This window comes from Globicephala melas, chromosome X, assembly GCF_963455315.2.
Source record: "Globicephala melas chromosome X, mGloMel1.2, whole genome shotgun sequence".
Lineage (NCBI taxonomy): Eukaryota > Metazoa > Chordata > Mammalia > Artiodactyla > Delphinidae > Globicephala > Globicephala melas.
Window position 1 is genome coordinate 95302597 of NC_083335.1, and position 21168 is coordinate 95323764.

Sequence of the window (21168 nt, forward strand, 5' to 3'; positions counted from 1 at the left end):
GTTGCTAAGACACTAGATCTTAGCTGTTCTCAACACAAAAAAGAAACAATAATTGTGTGATGTGATAAAGGCATTAGCTAACGTGACTGTGGTAATCATATTGCCATACAGAAATGTATCAAACCAACATGGTGTACACCTCAAAATTATAGAATGTTATCTGTCAATTATATCTCAATAAAAACAAAAGGATGAGAGGGTCCATAAAGTTAACATGGATTTGGGAAAATAGGAATTACTGTTTCCTCATATTTTAGATGTCATTTGAAGTGCAGTCCGCTGGAGCTAATATACTGGTACCCCAGAGATATGCGGAATCTCTACAGACTAATTGGTTGTATCATTGATAAGGAGCCCAGAGGAGACCCCCCCAAAATAAATAACTACCATTGGGTACAAAATTCTCATTTTCAGATTTTCTTCTCATAGTTTGCTTGAAAAAGGCTGCAGTGCTTATTGTATGCTGATGGTTTCACAGTAACAGGGGTAAGGAAGGTAGGTGAAGCAGGAGAAGGCCTTGCAGTGTGGAGGGGCTCAAGCTATGCATATATTTGAGAACATTCACCACACTGGTGAAAACTTCAAAGTTCACCTAACCTGCCACCATATTGCCAGCAGGCATACTGTGGTTAATAAACGTTTCAAAGTGTTTATGAGCCAGATGGGATTTCATCTCTCTGTTTCCCAGGGAACAAATCAGGGGTATGGCCTGTGGGAAGGAGTGTAGTTACCAATAGAAAAAAGAAAAATGCAGTTGTAACAAATCGAAAGAAAAGCAAAGGGCGAATGAAATGTGGCTTGCTGTTAAAAATTATGGAAAATAAAAGAAACCGCCCGCAAATAATACTCGGTCCCTCCAGCTATAAAAATAACTTTCATGAAACTGAAGTTAGTTTGCCTAAATGTTAAATTATACAAAGATTTTAGCATAATATAATTTAAGGTTTTTACCTTGACAGCCTGTAAAATTACGCAAAAATCAGTATTATTTAAGTCTGCACCTTAAATTATGATTGAAAAAGTTGCACACTGATTGCAGAATAGTTACAAATATACATAACAGAGACTGCCAGCTTAATCTCTGCATCAGCAGAGACAGAGAGACTGAGGGAGAATGAGACGAGTGACAGTGCAAGAAGTCACACGAGGGGTTCCACTTATTTACGCAAATCTAAGGGAGATGGACAGAGTGACATACTATATGTATCTATATATATCTATATATATATATATACACATTTTTATTTATTTACTTTTTTGCAGTACGTGGGCCTCTCACTGTTGTGGCCTCTCCCTTTGCGGAGCACAGGCTCCGGACGCGCAGGCTCAGCGGCCATGGCTCACAGGCCCAGCCGCTCCACGTCATGTGGGATCTTCCCGGACCGCGGCACGAACCCATGTCCCCCACATCGGCAGGCGGACTCTCAACCACTGCACCACCAGGAAAGCCCCATACAATATATTTAACAACTGGTATGGCACGGCCTTAGACTAAATTGTTGTAAACCATAAATCAACAAGAAGACCTTGTGGGGTCTTCTACCAGGCAGTGGGCACCCTCGCCCTCTCAACTCTTGATTTGACCTGGCAAGGCTGGAGCTCTCTTGGTGTGGAACAGGACCAATCTGCATTGCATAAGTTGCTCAGGGATGCTGACTCCCATTTACTCAAGTCAGCAAGATATGGACTTTGGTTTCTATTTGTTTTGGCCAAATTCTGTAGACAGAAAAAGGACAATGTAGGACTAGAAGATAAATCTACTGGGGGGGAGAAGGAGTCTGGTGTGGTTCAATAAAAAGGCTCATGTGTTGATGGAAAAGGGCTGGTCAGGCCACAGTAAGTAGCTACAGATGGAGTCCACTCTTAACCCAGGCCCCACATCAAGGATCCCTGCCTGATCCCCCTGCCTCTCTCATAAGGATGATCCCAGCAATGCTGGGTGGTTTCCGACTTTGGAACGTAGGACTACACAGAGCAGATGTTCACACGGGCACCACTGTGAAGACAGAGTCCCAGGGTTGTGTCAGTACATGGCTTTGTGCTGTGCAGTGTTTGTGTGCTCTTTGTGGGTGTCTGTCAACCCCTCCTCCAGGAAAGTGCATTTCCTCAGGGACTGGGTCATGATTTTGCTCCAGCTTCCTCCATTCAATCTGCCCCTGTCTACACATGAACAGAAATCTTTTTGGATTTCTACATTTAAGAGCATGAATTTTTAGGGCTTCTGTAGATTATCCCCTAATTGAGGAATTTCTATGAACACTGATGGAAGTTTTGTAAAACTGTTTCTACTTTCAAACAGCTATTACAAACGTCATTTCGTTTTATTTGAAAGTTCAAAAGGAACAACCAAAATGAAACAAATGGCTGACCCTTGATAGCAGTTTTAGTAGAAACGTTTCTGTTTTACACTTGGACAGCTATCAAATTGGGGCCTAATTACTTTACAGTTTTCAACAGGTGGTTCTTAATGGCAAGGCAGTTATCACACATTCAATAAGAAAAGGAGCTAACTAGGTGGACTTGGATGTTTGATTATCTATTTAAGCGTGTAATTGCATTTTTCAATATAATTAGCAATAAAATTGAATGTGTAAATTAATAGATGTGTTTCCCCACTTAAGTAATTGTAATTCAATGCAATACTTTAGATTAGGGGCATTATTTCTCAATTGATGGCAACATAATTTCATGATCATTGTTTTTCTTAATATTTTTTCTGATAAGAACAAAATATATGTAATCAAAAGACTGTTTTAATAAACTGAGATGCCAAGTTAAGTGTAATTATATTTTGATTAATTTAGATAAAATTTATGGAAGTAAAGATTAATACTCGAATAGTCTAATTAAAAGAATAATGGGAGTTCACTGGAGGTCCAGTGGTTAGGACTTGGTGCTTTCACTGCTGAGGGCCTGGGTTCAATCCCTGTTGGGGAACTAAGATCCCGCAAGCTGTGAGGTGTGGGGAAAAAAAAAAAAAATTCGAAGAATAAAATCAAACTCCTTACCATGCTATTGAGAATTAACCCTAGCATTTTTCTAGGGCTATATAATGAATTGATATAAAAAAGGGATTGTGAAACATTTTATTTAACTATTGGTCAACCTATAGCTATTATTTTTCACAAATTTTGATATAGATGAATTCAGTTAAATCCTAAACTTTTTTAAAAGAAATGAAGAGCAAGATTTAGCATTACTATAAAATAGCATTTTTTCTTCCTAAATGGTAATTTTCAGTGTAAAATTAAACTATTTTTTACATGTTTAAGAAGCTATACTATTTTTCAGGTGTAAATAATCCTACAGAAAACAGGTCAATATAATACCTCTTTCCAGTTACCATTATTTCATTGAACATGCATTCAATATAGTACATAATTGACATATAACTTATACATTTGGAACTATCTCCTGGGGGTTATAAATTCCTTCCTCAAATCAACACATGGCAGTATCTTTCTCGAAGGGAATAATGCCGTAAAACGTTTCCTCTAAGCCTGTCTTCTTTCTTTCTCTCTTTCTCACTCTGTCTCTGTCTCTGTCTCTCTCCTTCCTCCCCTGCCTCCTCTCCTCTCCCTGGCTCTCTCCTTCCCTGGCTTTAGAGAAGCAAGATGTACGGATCCCAGAGCCAGGAAATTAATTCTGTCAACAAGTTGAGAGAGCTTAGAAGCAGCTCCTTCCTCAATTGAGCCTCTGAGGAGAACCCAGCACTGGCCAATCCCTTGATTGAAGACTTGATAGACCTAAAACAGAGGACCTATCTAGGTCATGTCTGGATCTCTGATCCGTGGAAAATGTGATATAATAAACACGGATTGTTTTAAGCCCCATGTTTGGTAACTTGTTACACAGCCATAGATAACTGATACAGATAGGGCCCAGCAGGTCAGGCTTGCCTCCACTCTGCTCCCATGGGACTTCCTTATCCAACCATTATATTGGGCTGGCCAAACGGTTCATTTGTTTTTTTCCATAAGATGGCTCTAGTAAGTGCTTAGTTGTCTTTAACTTCATTAGAAACAATTTTGTTAGATTGTATTGTGACAGCTGTCATATCAGAGTGCATTTTAAAAAAAAAACTTATCAAAATTGGTGAATTTTTGTGTAGCCAATTTGATATTGAAGATGGAAGAAAAAAGCAACATTTTTGGCATATTACAATTTATTATTTCAAGAAAGGTAAAAACGCAACTGTAATGCAAAAAAAATGATTTGTGCAGTGTATGGAGAAGGTGCTGTGACTGATCGAACGTGTCAAAAGTGGTTTGTGAAGTTTCGTGCTCGAGATTTCTGGCTGGACGATGCTCCAAGGTTGGGTAGAGCAGTTGAAGTCGATAGTGATCAAATCAAGACATTAATTGAGAACAATCAACGTTATACCACACGGGAGATAGCCGACATACTCAAGATATCCAAATCAATTGTTGAAAATCATTTGCACCAGCTTGGTTATGTTAATTGCTTTGATGTTTGGGTTCCATGTAAGTTAAGCAAAAAAAACCTTCTTGACCATATTTCTGCATGCGATTCTCTACTTAAACGTAACAAAAAAGTTCCATTTTTAAAACAAATTGTGACGGGCGATGAAAAGTGGATACTGTACAACAGTGTGGAACGGAAGAGATCGTGGGGCAAGCAAAATGAACCACCACCAACCACACCAAAGGCCCGTCTTCATCCAAAGAAGGTGATGTTGTGTACATGGTGGGATTGGAAGGGAGTCCTCTATTATGAGCTCCTTCCTGAAAACCAAACAATTCCAACAAGTACTACTCCCAGTCAGACCAAGTGAAAGCGGCACTCAATGAAAAGCATCCAGAATTAGTCAACAGAAAACGCACAATCTTCCATCAGGATAACACAAGACTACATGTTTCTTGGATGACCAGGCAAAAACTGTTATAGCATGGCTGGGAAGTTCTGATTCATCTGCCGTATTCACCAGACATTGCACCTTCAGATTTACATTTATTTTGGTCTTTACAAAATTCTCTTAATGGAAAAAAATTTCAGTTCCCTGTAAGACTGTAAAAGGCACCTGGAACAGTTCTTTGCTCAAAAAGATAAAAAGTTTTGGGAAGACGGGCTTCCCTGGTGGTGCAGTGGTTGAGAGTCCGCCTGCCAATGCAGGGGACACGGGTTCGTGCCGTGGTCCGGGAGGATCCCACATGCCGCGGAGCGGCTGGGCCCGTGAGTCATGGCCGCTGAGCCTGCGCGTCCCAAGCCTGTGCTCCGCGACGGTGAGAGGCCCGCGTACAGCAAAAAAAAAAAAAAAAAAAAAAAAAGTTTTGGGAAGATGGAATTATGAAGTTGCCTGAAAAACGGCAGAAGGTAGTGGAACAAAACGGTGAATACGTTGTTCAATAAAGTTCTTGGTGAAAATGAAAAATGTGCCTTTTATTTTTACTTTAAAACCGAAGGAACTTTTTGGCCAACCCAATAAAATTTACAACTAGTGTAACTCTTTGCTTATTCTTGAGGATAAGATCTTTGTTTAGCAACTAGAGGGCTGACATTGTTATCTACATTCCTATAGTCTTCAGCTGCCTTCAAGTTGCCTGCATTGGTTATTCCATTAAAGTGCCAGCCCTTGATGAAAGCACACACCACAGTTCCATTCTCACCTTTTTGTCGCTGAGGATGATGACACAGTAGCGAGTGTGCATGCCAAAGGGGAGAAAGAAGACCTCCAAGGCTTGAAGTCCCTTTCGCTCCCAGGTGAAGAGTATGTGTAGAGCAGAAGAACTCTTTGATGAAATTGGACTTAATTACTGCCAAAACATGAAGTAGGGCTTGTTTACGTATCACTTCATAAGTGCTGTTCAAATAAAGCAGCTGTTTCAATTAGTGATTAGAGTTTGGGGATGAATTTTTAAAATGTTCAAAGCATTAGCACACAAAATTAGATGATGCATTTGTTAATGAAAGTATGGGGGACCCCAGCCCAAGCTTGACATAATAAAAATGTGTAATTATGACCCTCTATTAAAGATTCCTTAAAAAACAAAAGGAACTTCACTAGCATTTAAAATTAGCCTAGATATACATATAAAAATAAATAGCAAAGAGATCATTCCAGAATCTTCAGCTTTTTTGTGGACTATGCAATGATTCAAATTACAGGGTGTAACAGACAACTTAAACTGGAAATAAAGGACTGTTTATAGTTTTATCTTTTTGTTGTTTTTTAAAACATATCCACAAACTCCTCAATACTGTCTCTCTCCCCCGTTGCGGAGCACAGGCTCCGGACGCGCAGGCTCAGCGGCCATGACTCACGGGCCCAGCCGCTCCGCGGCATGTGGGATCCTCCCGGACCGGGGCACGAACCCGTGTCCCCTGCATCGGCAGGCGGACTCCCAACCACTGCGCCACCAGGGAAGCCCCCTCAATACTGTCTTGAATGTGGAGATACGGTGGGCCAGTCTTAGTGACCTGATCCTAACGGTGAGTATGCTAGAATGCAGCAAAATCAAGCAGTATGACTTCTGACACTAGATCAGAAAATGTAATTCAACTTCTTCCTAATCATCTCTCCTTCCTGGTTCACTTGCTTTTAGAACCAAGTTGCCATCCTGTGAAGAAGCCAAGGCCACATAGACAGGCTGCATGTAAGCGTCCAAGACAACAGCCCCACCCTCGATCTGACAGCAACTGCCTGAGAGACCCTGAGCAAGAGTCACCTAGCTGAGGCCAGTCACCCCCGAAGTGTGAGAGATCATAATATAAGGCATTTTTGTTATTTAATACCACTACATTTGAGGTGGTTTGTTCTGTAGCTAGAGATCACCAGAACATCCCCATATCCATTTTCCTATCCATCATTCTATCCACATTTTCTAAATCTATAGTTATTTCATAAAACAAAGTAAATCTGTCTTCTGCTTAACATTTTAAACATGATGAGACCTGTCACCTAAATAGGTTTAAACAGTTCAGAATAAGCCAAAGGAACCATAAAGGTCCCTTATTGAAATACATTCATTGTACAGGCGAGGAAACTAAGACTCAGCAGTGAAAGGCAGGATGTGGACAGAGTTTTCCAAAGGGTCATGGTGCAGAAAAGGCTGAGGACCAACACCTCGGGCTCCCATGTGGCTAGCAATCCCCAGGGCTTACCGTTCTGTCTACAGTCGCATTTACTGACTATTTCATTTCATATTATGCTCTCTATATAAAAATAAGATATGCAAAAAGATAAAAGCTTTTATTTGCAGCACTCACAGGTTTTTAAGGCATCTGGGGCCTGGGAACAGCCCTCAGCAACATCATGTTCACTGCTACTCACAGCACCGCTGTCATAAGGGAACAGGAAGACAACATCAACAGCACAAACAAGACTCAAAAACAATATTCTATCTTAATTCAATCTTTTACACATCCTTAAAAATTATGGCTACCTACAATATGATATGCAAAGACCACAGATGTATTTCCAAGATCATTTTTACATTTATATCGTTAGAAATTTTAAAAATAAGAAAAATCATTTATATCTTCACCATTGCTTTTTAAAAATTTTGGTAAAAACAATTCCTTTTTACTTGCAAATACTGTAGAGAAGTAAACAGTTGATAATAATAATAAAAACCCAAATCCTCAGACTCCAAAGGAGGGTGTCTCAACTTAGGACTACATAGGCAGTCTCTCCAAAAATGGTTCTAGAACCTGATTTCTTGAAAAATTCTCTTCTCTAAGCTAACTGTTCCCACATTTGTTTCTTTCTCATAAAGGTATTAGGAGACTTGGGCAGCTGTTTAATCTCTTGTTGCACTTCTGAAAATTAGCCAATCACAGTCTGAAGCAAGGGCCTCCCTTGGAAGGTTCCATGTCTTCCAGAACCCATCAACTTTCTCCAAATTGCTCCTCTTGGTATTCATGATTATTTTGCTGTCAATTAGGACCTAGGCTCTAAGACATTGTTTGCCTGATTTTTTTCTGAGAATATAAACATCCCGTATTTTCTCACCTTGCCAGCTGATTTGTTTGAGTTTGATGCTGTAAAAATATACTATTTCTAAGTAATGTTCTTCCAACCATATCTATTCCTTTTCTCCAAACACTGTCTTTTCTTTACACCACATTCTTAATAAGGTTATTTACCACCTCTTGTCATTATTCTGTGCTTTACTTCTACTCACAGGCATTCTGACTATCGGTTTCAGTAATTCCCTTTTTTAAAAAGAACATTTAATACTTTTATGTCATTTGAGCATTTGATAGATCCCTAAAGGCTATGATAGACATAGTAGACGAATATTTTAGCATTTATAAGAGAGACAATACAAAGAGTGGAAAGAACAACAAAGAATGCTTATTTCTCAATGTACCGCTCTGATGCCATCTCTTTGATAATGGAACTCTGGGTAGAATGCCTGATTAAAATGCTCAGATAATCTCCAAACCTCATTTTGTTCAATACTTGCAATCACTAGCCCTTCGGTCATTTTTGTTTTTTCACAGTGAATAGAAAAGCAGAGCAATTTGGGGGCTTTGTCTCCTTTTTCTTTTCTTTACCTATTTTGTTGGAGAACAGCTAATGAAAGTACCTTTTTGAATAAATCAGAGTTGCCTTATCCTCAAAGGAAAGTCTCAAACCCAGAAAAATTGAGTTACCTGTACTATTTATGGTAAAGACAAATAAAAATAATTTATAGATCTAAGAATTTGATTGACTTGCTCATAAAGCTAATGATTGTCATGATTAATTCAGAGACATCAGAAAATAATTTAATAAAATAATCTGGCTCAGGAAAATTCTAATTTACCTGATCAATGTTCTTGACCCTAGAAATTTGATGACAAACCCAATTTGATTACAAAACCAGTATCTTGCATGTTCCAAAGACAGAAAAGAAAACAATTCACTCACCTTTTTGTTAATCCCCATACCTCAATCCATGCTATCACTTTCCCAAATGCTCATTGATTATTGTTGAAGCTAAGGCAGAGGGAGCATTTCAAAGCCTTGGTCTTAAGGAAGAATAGCATCAAAAGAGGCTAAAATTATACAAAACACTGTAGATCAAGCAATGGAATATTTTCTGCTAATTTAGTAGTAGGCCAAAGTCAGGGAGTAGAACTTACTTATGAGGTGGGAAGGGATGGCATTACTTTTTCCTCTGCAATAGTGGTAATACAGCTCTTTTCAAGCTAAAATAATCAAAACGATATTGAACTGGTTCTAGTCAGGGCATGAATAAATCAGCTGCAAGAATGGCTTCCTTCTCAAGCTTCTCCAACAGGGAAGGAAGATGTTTATTATAAGCTTTCATACTTCTGGGTTGAAGTATGCAGCATTCAGGGCTGCATCCAAACCAAACAGCAAATGATCTTGTTCAAGTCTAGTTTTTATGCATCACAGGAAGGAATATAAGAGGATCAATTTTTAGATTCATTACATCCTCCATGTTTCCATGAGTTTGTCAAAATAGGGCCCCATGGCCATCTGGAGGGCTGTTAAAATGGAATGTTTGCTGCCTTTTGTACCACTTTGGCTCCTGAACAGTTGAGAAGTCTCTAAAGCAAGGGGTGCTAACCTGTGGTACAAGGACAGAGTGAATCTGTGAATTTAAATGGGGAAAAATTCATCTTTATGTCCACTAACTCTTAATAGCAAGTTAAACCAAACCACAGTAGTAGTGGTTAACTATACCATGAATTGATCACCAAACAATCACAAATATGTATACATCACATTTCAGTTCTTGCACATATCTTGGGCTGTCATTTATTTCATTGCTACTTTTAGCGTATGGTAGTTAATCTCTACCAGTAGATCTTACTATGTATTGTGTTAATGAAGAAGTATATATTTTAACATATTACAATTTTTAAATATTTTGATAATCTACTAGACTATTACTTTCTTCTATGCTATGGACTGAACTGTGTCACCCTTAAATTCATATGTTGAAGCCTTAACTCCCAAAATGACTGCATTTGGAGAGAGGGCATATTGGAAGGTAATCAAGGTTAAATAACATCATAAGGGTGGGGTGCTAATAAGATAGAATTAGCATCCTTACAGAAAGAGACACCAGTGAGCTCAACCTCTCTCTCCATGTGTGCACAAAGAAGAGGTCATGTGAGCACACAGTGAGATGGCCACCACCCATAAGTCAAAAGAAGAGGCCTCAGAATGAAACCTAACTTGCTGGCACCTTGGACTTTTCAGTCTCCAGAACTGTGAGAAATAAATTTCTGTTGTTTAAGCCACCCAGTCTATGGTATCTTGTTATGGCGTCCCAAGTAGATTAAGACACTCTGTAATCCTTGCATCTTATTTTATGTATTTATAAAACACTATTCTGTGAAGTAGAATAGGTTTCATAAGACTACCAAAGAGCTTGACAACATTAAAACCTCATATGAAACCCTAATTGAGAGCAAGAGGATCATGGCAGATTGTTACTCTTAGTATATACATCTGGTTTTTGATTCACTCTGCTTTCCTTACAGACTTGCCTAATTCTAACTGTTACTAATTATTCAGTGTAGCAGAATGAAATATTTTAAAATCATGGCTCTCCAGAACCCAGCTTTTTTTTTTTTTTTTTTAAACAAGACTCAGAAACATCTCTCTACCAGGGCCTTCTTTCATCATTTGGGTGGCTATTCTGGGCCAAGCTATACTGGGAACAATGACGAATGATGAAACCCCTCAGTTCTCAGAGTATCCAGTCTGTCATGCAAAGTAGCTCTACAAGAAATAAGTACAAAGCAGAATGATAAACACTTCAATACCTCTTCAACTTGAATTCACACTTTCCTATGCTGACCCTATAGTCCATATTTATAAGCGTATGCCTTGTACTTCTCCTTGCCTGCCTGTCCCCCACTCCCCCCAATGCTTCTGCGATTCCTTCTTCCTATGATATTTCTATATTTGTAGGATATTTGTAGGAAAGTTCTACCCCTGCTTTAGATTCTGGCCGTCAAGATCATACTCATATTTCAGATCCCAATTTGTATATGATAAAGGAGAACATGGTGTACACATGGAAAAAAGGTTACTAGGACCTCATTTTTCTCCTTCAATGTTTTATCTTTCACGAAGATCTCAATAATATCTACATAGTGATATTCCTTGCCAATCAGCTCACAGAGCATATACATATATATATATATATATTATTTTTTGGTATAACACATACTACTGAATGCATTCTGCCCTGTACAATTGCTTACATTTGTGTAGATTTTTTCTTCTCTGCTTGATGGTTGGCAACTTTAGGGCCAGATCTGTGACTTATTTATCCCAATGTTTCTCCAGTACTAAGAACAGTACTTAAGGTGCCACTTAGTAAAAATTTATTGAATGATAAGTAATTCAAAATTGCTGGAAAAAAATTGCAAGTCATATCACTGTAGGAAATTATTTACAAATTGCCCATTTCTGAGCACTGCTGATCCATCACTCAATTTTAAAGTGTGGCTAAAATCAGTCTCCTGTCCTGATCCTTTCCGATAATCCTTGGGATTTAATTAGAATAAAAGCTTCTTAACTGCTCTTGCTTATGCTCAGGGATCATGTTCACATACAGTAAAATATGTGATGAACATAAAGTTTCCTCATCCATGTGGTTTCAACTGTGTTGTTTTATATGTATCTGTTGCTTAAGAAGACCAGTTTACAGAGACATTTTACATTTTTAAATAGGAGATCCTTTTTTATGCCATCTAAAAGATAATTTCAGCAGTTTACGGCTCATTTGAGAAGAGGTTATTTATCATGTGGGGAGATATTAACAGAAGTGACTCTGAAGAGGAGTATCAGTTAGTATACGTTAGGTCATGCTACAGTAACAACTCCACATCTCAGTGGATTAACACAATAGTTTATTTCTTGCTCACACATGTAGTGATCTTTGGTGAAGGAGGCCTCCATTTCTAAATGTGCCTCTCTAATAACTGTGGCAGGGAGAGGGGACAAGAAAAATTGCTCACTGGGTCTTAAAGCTACCACCTGGAAAAAACAGTCAGCAGTTCTCACATGCCATTGGCCGATTGAGTTATGTGTTCATGGATAACTTCAACATTAGTGGGGAAGTGCAATATTACCATGTGCCTAAAAGAGGAAAACAAGGATATTTGTAACAAAGCTCTAAAAATAATCCAGTTAGCTTATGGAGATTTTTAAAAACATTTTCTTGTTCTCTTATGTTACCTTGATGATTAAACCTAGAGACCAGACCAGGGCTTTACTGAGATAATGTAATACTTATTATATGGTATATTACATATGAAAGTTAATCATAGAGGTACTGCACCAGACTTCCATTCTGGTCATGATTGAAATGCATGTTCTTAAATTTTGTGTCTGGAAATCTGTTCAAGACAAACATTAAGGAGAGCTTTAATAAAAACAGGATGTGTCACATTATTAAGTATTGTTTTATTAAGATTATATTTAAAGATCAAAAGGCCTCATTATGCTGATGAAGTCAGATTGATGAAATATTAGATAACGTTGTGCTATTTGGAAGAAAAACACTCTTTTGTGCTCCCCTCACGGTGGAACTTGTTGGTTGCCTATCCCAATAACCCCTGGTCCTTCCCTCCTCCTTGACAAAACCCTCATTTTCTTTTGATGTGTATGTGGAGAAGGGCAGTTTCTCAGTCTTCCTTCCAGCTAGGGCTGGTCATCTGATTAAGATTGGATCAATGGCTACAAGCAGAAGTGCTATGTGGTATTTCTGGGAAGCTTCCCTAACAGAAAAAGGGCACACTCTTATCCTTTCTGCTGCCTATAAAGTGGACTTGATTGCTGGAGTTCTGGATACTTCAGCTGATCCTTGAGAAAATGAATAAAGGCTTGCCTGTTACATGAACCGGAGCCTGGAGGTGTTACACAGAAAGCAGTCAGGACCCTAGAAGAAGGAGCCACAGTAATGCTTCTAATAAATCTGTTCAGAATTGTCAGAAAAGCAAGGTTTTTGGTGAACTTGAGACTATTCTATCACAACTCAACATATGGATTTGGGGCTCAGTATTCAATCCATGTCAATGCTGAAATGACATACCAAGGACCAGCCCTTTTCCTTGAGGAACTGTGTGGCTTTCGTCTTTGTCTCACCCTTGCCTTTGATCTGGGAGACAGTCTTTAAAGAGGTGCACAGGAGTAAATCTGCGATCCTTTAAATTAACGGCTCTGAATTTTTCTTTGAGAGCTAATCTGCCGAAGCCTGACTACTCTATGTTCTCCCTGACCCAACACTCAATGTCACTGCATCTTTATGTTTCTTTCCTCACAGGAAGACCTGAGAGAAGAACTAAGACAGTACAGTATTATAAATACATATGGAAGAGACTATATGAGAAATAATGATCAATAAAGTTTGAGACTGTGATAGACACACTTCTTAAGTGATACTTCACGCTGAATTGGGAATTATTTTGCATGAGTATTTCCAAAGTTTCCTTCCTTTCCTAAATTAAATTACAAATGCTTTCATACTTGTTGACTCTATTTTGTTTTTGATTTGAAAGGCATAACTTAAAAAGATATGTTTACCTGTAGTTTGAGATTCTATGGCTTCAATAATTCTGGAACTTTGGGTCTAACTAAAACCATTTCAGAACATTGCATGAAGAAAAATCATATTAAAATCTGGATACAGAATTTCCATATTGTGTTCCAAATTATGAAGGTAGACTCATTATTCTTGCTCTTCATTAAACAGATCCACTTTGAGTTACTTCTGCTCACAGATACCTACAGCATTTCTTTGAGATTTGACTCTAGTTTAATTACGTGATACTATAAATTATTTGCAATTAATGTGAAGAAATTGTTTCAAAGCCATTCAGGCAAAATCTGTGACCACAAAGCAACTTCTTGATCAAGAAGCAAGGGACTGAAAAAAAAATCCAGGAGAACTGTTTACCGAAGTTTTTTTGCCAATACTAGCATTTCACACTACAAAGAAATTAACATAAATGCCTACAATACTGCATTCCTATGATATCTATAATGTTGCTTTATAGCTCAATGTATCAACACTGCCAAATCCTTGCCTCTTGCAATATTTTTGCAGCTAAAAGGATGACACTGATGCTGTCAAGCATTACACAGAGACAATGGTATAAAATAAACTAACAACACAGTAGTAACGGTCAAATGTACTTCTATAATAGAAACCTGCATTATTTTGTTTCTGCCTGACTTTCTTCAACCTTTATAACATTGTTTTTTTCTACTTCACTTTAAATAGCTATTTTGTAGTTTAAAACAGATGAGACATATGAGGCAATCTAACTTTAAAAAATTCTACTTTTCTATTGAGAAGTCAAAGTTCCTTTCTAAACTAAATACAGACTTCATAACATGGGTCAAATAAGCTTAAATACAGTCAATCCTCATTATCCACCAATTCCATTTTTGCAAATTCACCTCCTCACTAAAATTGATTTGTAACCCACAAATCAATACTCATGGCACTTTCAGAATTGTCCGCAGGCATGTGCAGAACGGTGGAAAGTTCCAGTAGCTGGTCACACAAGTTCCCAGCTGAGGTCAAATAAGGTGACACTGGGCTTTTCTATTTCAGTTTTCCAGCATAGATAAGCAGAGGATGGAGACAGTAGGGGGTAGTACACAAGTACAGAAGTGCAAGCCGAGGGACTTCCCTGGCAGCTCAGTGGTTAAGAATCCACATGACAATGCAGGGGACACGGGTTCAATCCCTGGTCCAGGAAGATCCCACATGCCGCAGAGCAATTAAGCCCGTGCGCTACAACTACTGAGACTGCACTCTAGAGCCTGAGAGCCATGACTACTGAAGCCCATGCGCTAGAGCCTGTGCTCTGCAGCAAGAGAAGCCACTGAAATAAGAAAGCCCGCGCACCACAACGAAGAGTAGCCCCCGCTCACCGCAAATAAATAAAAAGCCCGCGCGCAGCAATGAAGACCCAATGCAGCCAAAAATAAAACAAATAAATAATAAATAAATTAAAAAAAAAAAAAAAGAAGCACAAAGCCGCTCTAGCTCTGAGGTCAGGCTTTAAAACCTTTCTCTTATACCTGTTAGTGGGACTGCCTCAGGCAAGTCATTTAACACTTCTGAACTTCATTTTTCTCTGTGTAAAGTAAAAAAAGTGGAATCTACCAGGATAGGTTGTTTTTAGGATTTACAATTATAATCTATGTGGTTAAATATACTTCTCCTTGGAGTAATGGTGCAATATTCACTAACTGAGTGTTTATGGCAACTTTATAGAAAATAACTACCATGAATAATGAGAATCCACTGCATTTAATAAAGTGCATATGTATTCAATTTTCATGCACATAAACCTAGAAATATATAAAGAGAATAAGTGTGAATAATATAAATTATATATATAATATAATATAAATTAAATATTTCAAATAAATGAAAACTACTATGTAATTATATAACAAGTTTACTTGAATGCTAATTTCTCAGAAATTTGCCTCAGATAATTATGAGCATAAAATATATAGACATTTACCCATCATTCATGTGGTCAACAAATTCTCCAACTTCAGTTAATTGGGATGGCAAAGAGATAAATGTTGAGGATTCCACAAAAATGACACTAAAATAAATGAAAAAAGGATTATTTTGAATTCTACTGTAACAAATTTCAGATGACCACAAAACATTCTTCTTTTAAATTATTTTCCATCATTCATAAACTATAATTAGAATCAGAATAAATTACAATTCAAAAAGTCCATGTGCTCTCATTCTACAACTCAAAACGTATGCTAGAAAGAAAAGATCTGGAATGGAAATAGGTAAAAAATGCTATTTTTATACGGAAAGTCAACACTGAATTCTCTTAACAAGGAAATTTAGAGCAAAAATGACCACCCAAATTATATTCCAGAAAGAAAGAGGAAATTACACACTGGTCTTAATACACTGTCAGAGTTATACACATTTAATAATTTCTAATCCTATTTCCAGAAAAGAGAAACGTTTCTTTCAGGAGTGGACATGAGATTTGGGTACCTAGTTAAATCAGTGCATTAATAACCATGCCATCATCTGGAATCACACAGAAATTCCGTCCTTCCTATATAATAATGCTCATTCCTTCAAGAAACAGTTTTGGAGACTCCATTGTGTGTTAGGTGTGGAACTAGGTACTGGAAAGTACAAACATGAATATATTATCCTCTCAGCCCCCCACAATGTAGAGAAATGATACTCTAACGACAGGTGAAAGATATCATGAAGAGTCATGTCAGGAATGCCTAATACCTCCTGCAGAGTTGAACAGAATCTGTATAATATTGTTAAGAACAGATTTATCCAAACTTGATTTGTTAAAGGAAACCTTTTTTATTATATAACAGTTATTAATATCTTACAATACTAGCTTTACAATGAAAAACACATCAGTAATAAAATTAATCAAATGTTTTAGTCTTAAAACACACACACATTCACAAACACACATATACAAACTAAGCTGCAACACATTTATATATCCTAACATTTGAATGTTGACATCAGTTTTTGTCCTTTTGTTTTAACTTGATATTTCTGGTGCCTTCATATAAGGGTTGTAAGGAATTTTATAAATATTAAATAATAAAAAGTTTTAAACAGACAAAATTAACTGTAGTAAAATGTAAACTATGAACAATGCAAGCTATGTATCAAACTAGCAGATTTGCTTATATCACTGTAAAGTTACAGTTACGCAAATGTAGGAATAATTCCTCTCCAGAGAGCAATTTAAACATAAAGTCATACACTAAATTCTCATTTAAATATCATAAAATTATGAGGCACAAAACATAATGTTTCCTTTTATTTCTATAAATCCATGGTGAATCACTGGGCAATTTATTTTGGTAATAATTTGTTCTGGCTAAAAAACAATCACACGGATAATATTACTTGACACACAAATAAAAAACTAAACCACTATAATATTAGATTTTTCATATACTATACATGTACCATTTTGAGATAAAATAGCATTCTGTATGCTTGCTTGAAAAGTTCCTGCTTAATTACAATGAACATGCTTTCCTCAAAATAGACATATTAATTGTAAAATGAAATATAAACTGTCATTAAAATGGAAAAAGATCCTGTTTCATTACTGCAGTTTCTAAATCAGTGGTTCTCATACTTCAATGTGCATTATTATTATCCGGAGTGCTTGTTCAAAATGCAGATTCCCAAGCTTCTATTTGCATGAATTCTGACTTAGTCTGGCATGGGTTCCATTTAAAACAAGATCTCCAGGTGTTTTTAAAATAGCCTGTCTATGGATTAAACTCTGAGTAATCTTGACTTAGACCAGCACTGCTCCAACATTAATGTACAAACAAATACTCTGGAGATGTTGTTAAACGCAGATTCTAACTCAATTGGATTGGAGTGGCCCTGAGAGTCTGTTTTTCTAATAAGCCCCCAGGTGATGTTGATTTTACTGACTCAAGGATGACATTTTGAGAAGCATGAGTATAATCTAAAACAAAAACAACCCCAATATTTTAAATAATAAAACCAGGCCACCAGAAAAAGAAAAGCAGGGAATGGTTTAGAACGACTATATATTCACTACCGTATAAAAGCAACAAAAACACTGGAAAAATTTGTCCAAATTAACTTTTTCAGAATTCTAGTTCACTAAAGAAAGGCTTGCAGCAATCTAAGTAGTGTTTATTCAAGAAAAGCTGCCAAACCTTGGCAAGAACAGTAGTTTGTGGCCTTGTAACTTTTATGTTGTAACTCTCCCTCCACCTTTCCATAGCTCTATAGTAGCCTTGAAAACCAACAGCCTTGCAACCAAGGTAGTTGTAAAAAATGCTCAGGCTTGCAGCCACAGGAGGGAACAGACTGAGACTGGAGCTCTTCAAAAAGGTCCCATCCATCCCTGATCATTGTTCCTGTGTAACCCATCTCACAGTACCCTCCGAAGAGCTCAATATTCAAGGTGTTGTCTTTAATCAAACTGACTCAAAGAAAAACACCTATCCCCAAGATGTTAGTTGAAAACAATCAGTAGCAATTATGCCTGAGGCTGCAACAGCAACTGGATCAAATAAGAGCCTGACAAAGCATAAAAGGAAGATCTGGGGACAAGATGCCCATAGGCAGAGTCTCCATAGCTTAGTAGAGACCCAAAATATGTCAGACCTTCAACTCCACTTATGGAGACAAGTAATAAAGAATATCAATAAAGAGATATTATACAAAAGAACTAATTATAAATTCTGGACTTAGAAAGTACAATACCTGAAATAAAAAAGCACTAGAAGGACTCAGCTGCAGGTTTGAGGTGGCAAAAGGACCAGTACACTTGAAGATAGGTCAAGTAAAATGATTAATTCTAAAGAATGGAAAGAGAAAAGAATGAAGAAAAATTAACAGAGCCTCAGAGAACTGTGGGAAACCTTCAAACAGACAAACATAAGCCTAATCAGAATCCTGAAAAGAGAAAAACAGGCAGACAGAAAATGTGAAGAAATAAATGATGAAAACTTCCCAAATTTGATGAAAAATATTAATTTACACATCTAAGAAGTACAAAAAATTCTATGCAAGATAAACCCAAGGTGATCCATAGCTAGACAATAAGAGTCAAGTCATTGAAAGGCCCAGACACAGTAAGAAGCAGAACAAAATTGACTCAATACCTATGTTGCTCCTCAGTAAGATTAACAATAGAATTCCCATTTAAACCCTAAAGAACAGAATGCAATGCAATTGGATGATGTATATACAGTATGCTGAAAGAAGACTATCAATAAGGAATACTCTATACAGCAAAACTATCCTTCAAAAATTAGGGAAAAATTAAGAAATTAACAAACAAAAAAATGAAAGAATTCATTGCTAACAGACCTACCGTACAAGAAATACTAGCAGAATTTCCTCAGGCTAAAGGAAAAGAACACTAGAAGTTAATTCTAAACCACATGATGAAATAAAAAGCATAGGTAAAGGTAACTACATAGGTAAATACATAAAACAAATAGGCTATAAATGTACTTTATTTGCAATCCTTTTTGTTCTCCTTTCTGATTTAAAATAAAATAGTGTGAGACAATAAATGTAAAACTGTTTTAAGGGCTTATAACTTATAAAGATGTAATGGGTATAACAATAATAGCACTAACAAGAGGCTAGGAAAAGGAGATACACTGAAGCAAAGTTTCTGAATTATACTGAAATTAAATTGGTATCAATCTGAGCTAGATTATTTTAAATTAGGGTGCTAATTATAATATTCAGGATAACTACTGAGAAAAAAACTAAGAAAACATACAGTAAAAGAAACAAAAATTTTAAAAGGCACACTAAAAGTAAATATTTAAAACAAAATCAAGCAGTAATAAAGAAACAGATGAACAAAGACACAGGACTTATAGGAAACAAGTATCAAAATGGCAGACAAAAACCCTACTGTATCAGAGATTACATTAATTGTAAAGGGATTAACACTCTAATCAAAAGGCAGAGATTGACAAAATGGAAAAAATAGCTTAGAAAAAAGACAAACATTGGTTCAAAGACACAAACAGACTGGGAACAAAAGAATTAAACAAACAAACAAACAAAAAATACCATGCAAACAGTAAAAAAAAAAAAGAGAACTGGAGTGACTATACTAATAACAGACAAAATAGAACTTAAAGCAAACAATGTTCCAGCATGACAGCATGAGAGCTCCATGGACTACTTACCAGGGAAATGAGTTAAAATATAAAAATCAACTATATAAACTCTCTGGAAATGATCTTGAGGGCATATAGCAAAAAAAAAAAAAAAAAAAACCCAAAAAACACACACCTCTTCAGTAATATTTACTAAATTCAGTAAGAAAAGATGCAGTCTGTGGCACTTGAACCAAGACCACTCCCTTCCTCCTCCTTCCTCACCCAATTAAGACATAAACTCTACTCCAGACAAGTACAGCTAAGAATATAGGGCTCATTCCTCCCCTAGCTCCCAGATAAAGAACTATATTTCTGAGAGATGTGTGACATCAACATTTCTCATCCTGCCCCAAGTACACGTTGCTAAGGCTAAGTTCCGGGCAAATGCAGCTGAGAGGAGCCAAGGGGCTCCCTTCTTCTGCCCAGCACCAAATCATGGACCACAGGCTCTACATGGATGTGAAATTGCCATTGCCCTACCTTATAAAGTGGTGGATCTATGCTGGAAGAAGCAAGCCAGGAAGACCTGAAGCTACTGTCCCCCATCCCACCTAGCACTCAGCTCCTAATGTGGGACTGATTCTCCAAGAAAAGTGTACCAGTGTCCCCAGTTCCACCAAGAGAGCTGTGGCTCAGAGATTTTGCCTAGAGGGAGAAGCTGACCTTAACGCATATAGTTCTTAATCTCTTCACAAAGGAACTGATTCCATTTTCAAAAACGTGAAGATCAAGGGTGCCCTTAAAAATAGTGCAGGTGGAGCTTCCCTGGTGGCACAGTGGTTAAGAATCCACCTGCCAATACAGGCGACACGGGTTCGAGCCCTGGTCCAGGAAGATCCCACATGCTGCGGAGCAACTAAGCCCATGCGCCACAACTACTGAGCCTGCACTCTAGAACCCATGCTCCACAACAAGAGAAGACACTGCAATGAGAAGTCCACGCACCACAACGAAGAGTAGCCCCTGCTCGTTGCAACTAGAGAAAGCCTGCGTACAGCAATGAAGACACAACACAGCCAAAAAAATAAAAAATAAAAAATAGTGCAGTTGTAGTGAAAGGCAATTGGGAGGATCCCTGCTAGTTTGTTGGAGAAACCTGGGGAAAGACACCACTGGGAGGAGCGCTCCTGGGGACAGAATAAATCTCAAACACTGACCTAACGAATTATTATTTCAAAGGACCTGGATTTGATTGAATTGGCCTGAAGAGCAATTTATGCCTTCCATAGAATTGGAATTAGGGAAATTTAATAGCTAGGTGTGGATAGAGACACAGAGAGTCAAAGAAAGCCCTGACAAAACCACTGTTAACTCAGAGTGACTGTGAGCATACCCAAGGCTGTATCCCCTAGAAGCAACATTAGAAGGTTCACACTATGCATGTGTTTTTTTTTTTGGGGGGGGGACGGGAGAATGGGGAGTAGACATCACTAAAATAAGCCAGCTACTCAGTAAACAAACAACCAAACAACATTAACAATCCTGTGGGAAGTGGGACCAGAACTCAATAT

The 21168-nt window shown here is 37.5% G+C and overlaps 1 protein-coding gene across 1 annotated transcript in view; it reads right to left on the reverse strand.

The window, feature by feature from the left end:
• The window catches only part of CFAP47 (cilia and flagella associated protein 47), a 471409-nt gene that overhangs the window by 200145 nt on the left and 250096 nt on the right, over positions 1-21168 (reverse strand). Inside the window, 4 exon segments of the mRNA XM_070044670.1 lie at positions 5628-5696; positions 5698-5774; positions 7228-7298; positions 15481-15567. Coding sequence (XP_069900771.1) covers positions 5628-5696; positions 5698-5774; positions 7228-7298; positions 15481-15567 — 304 coding nt within the window.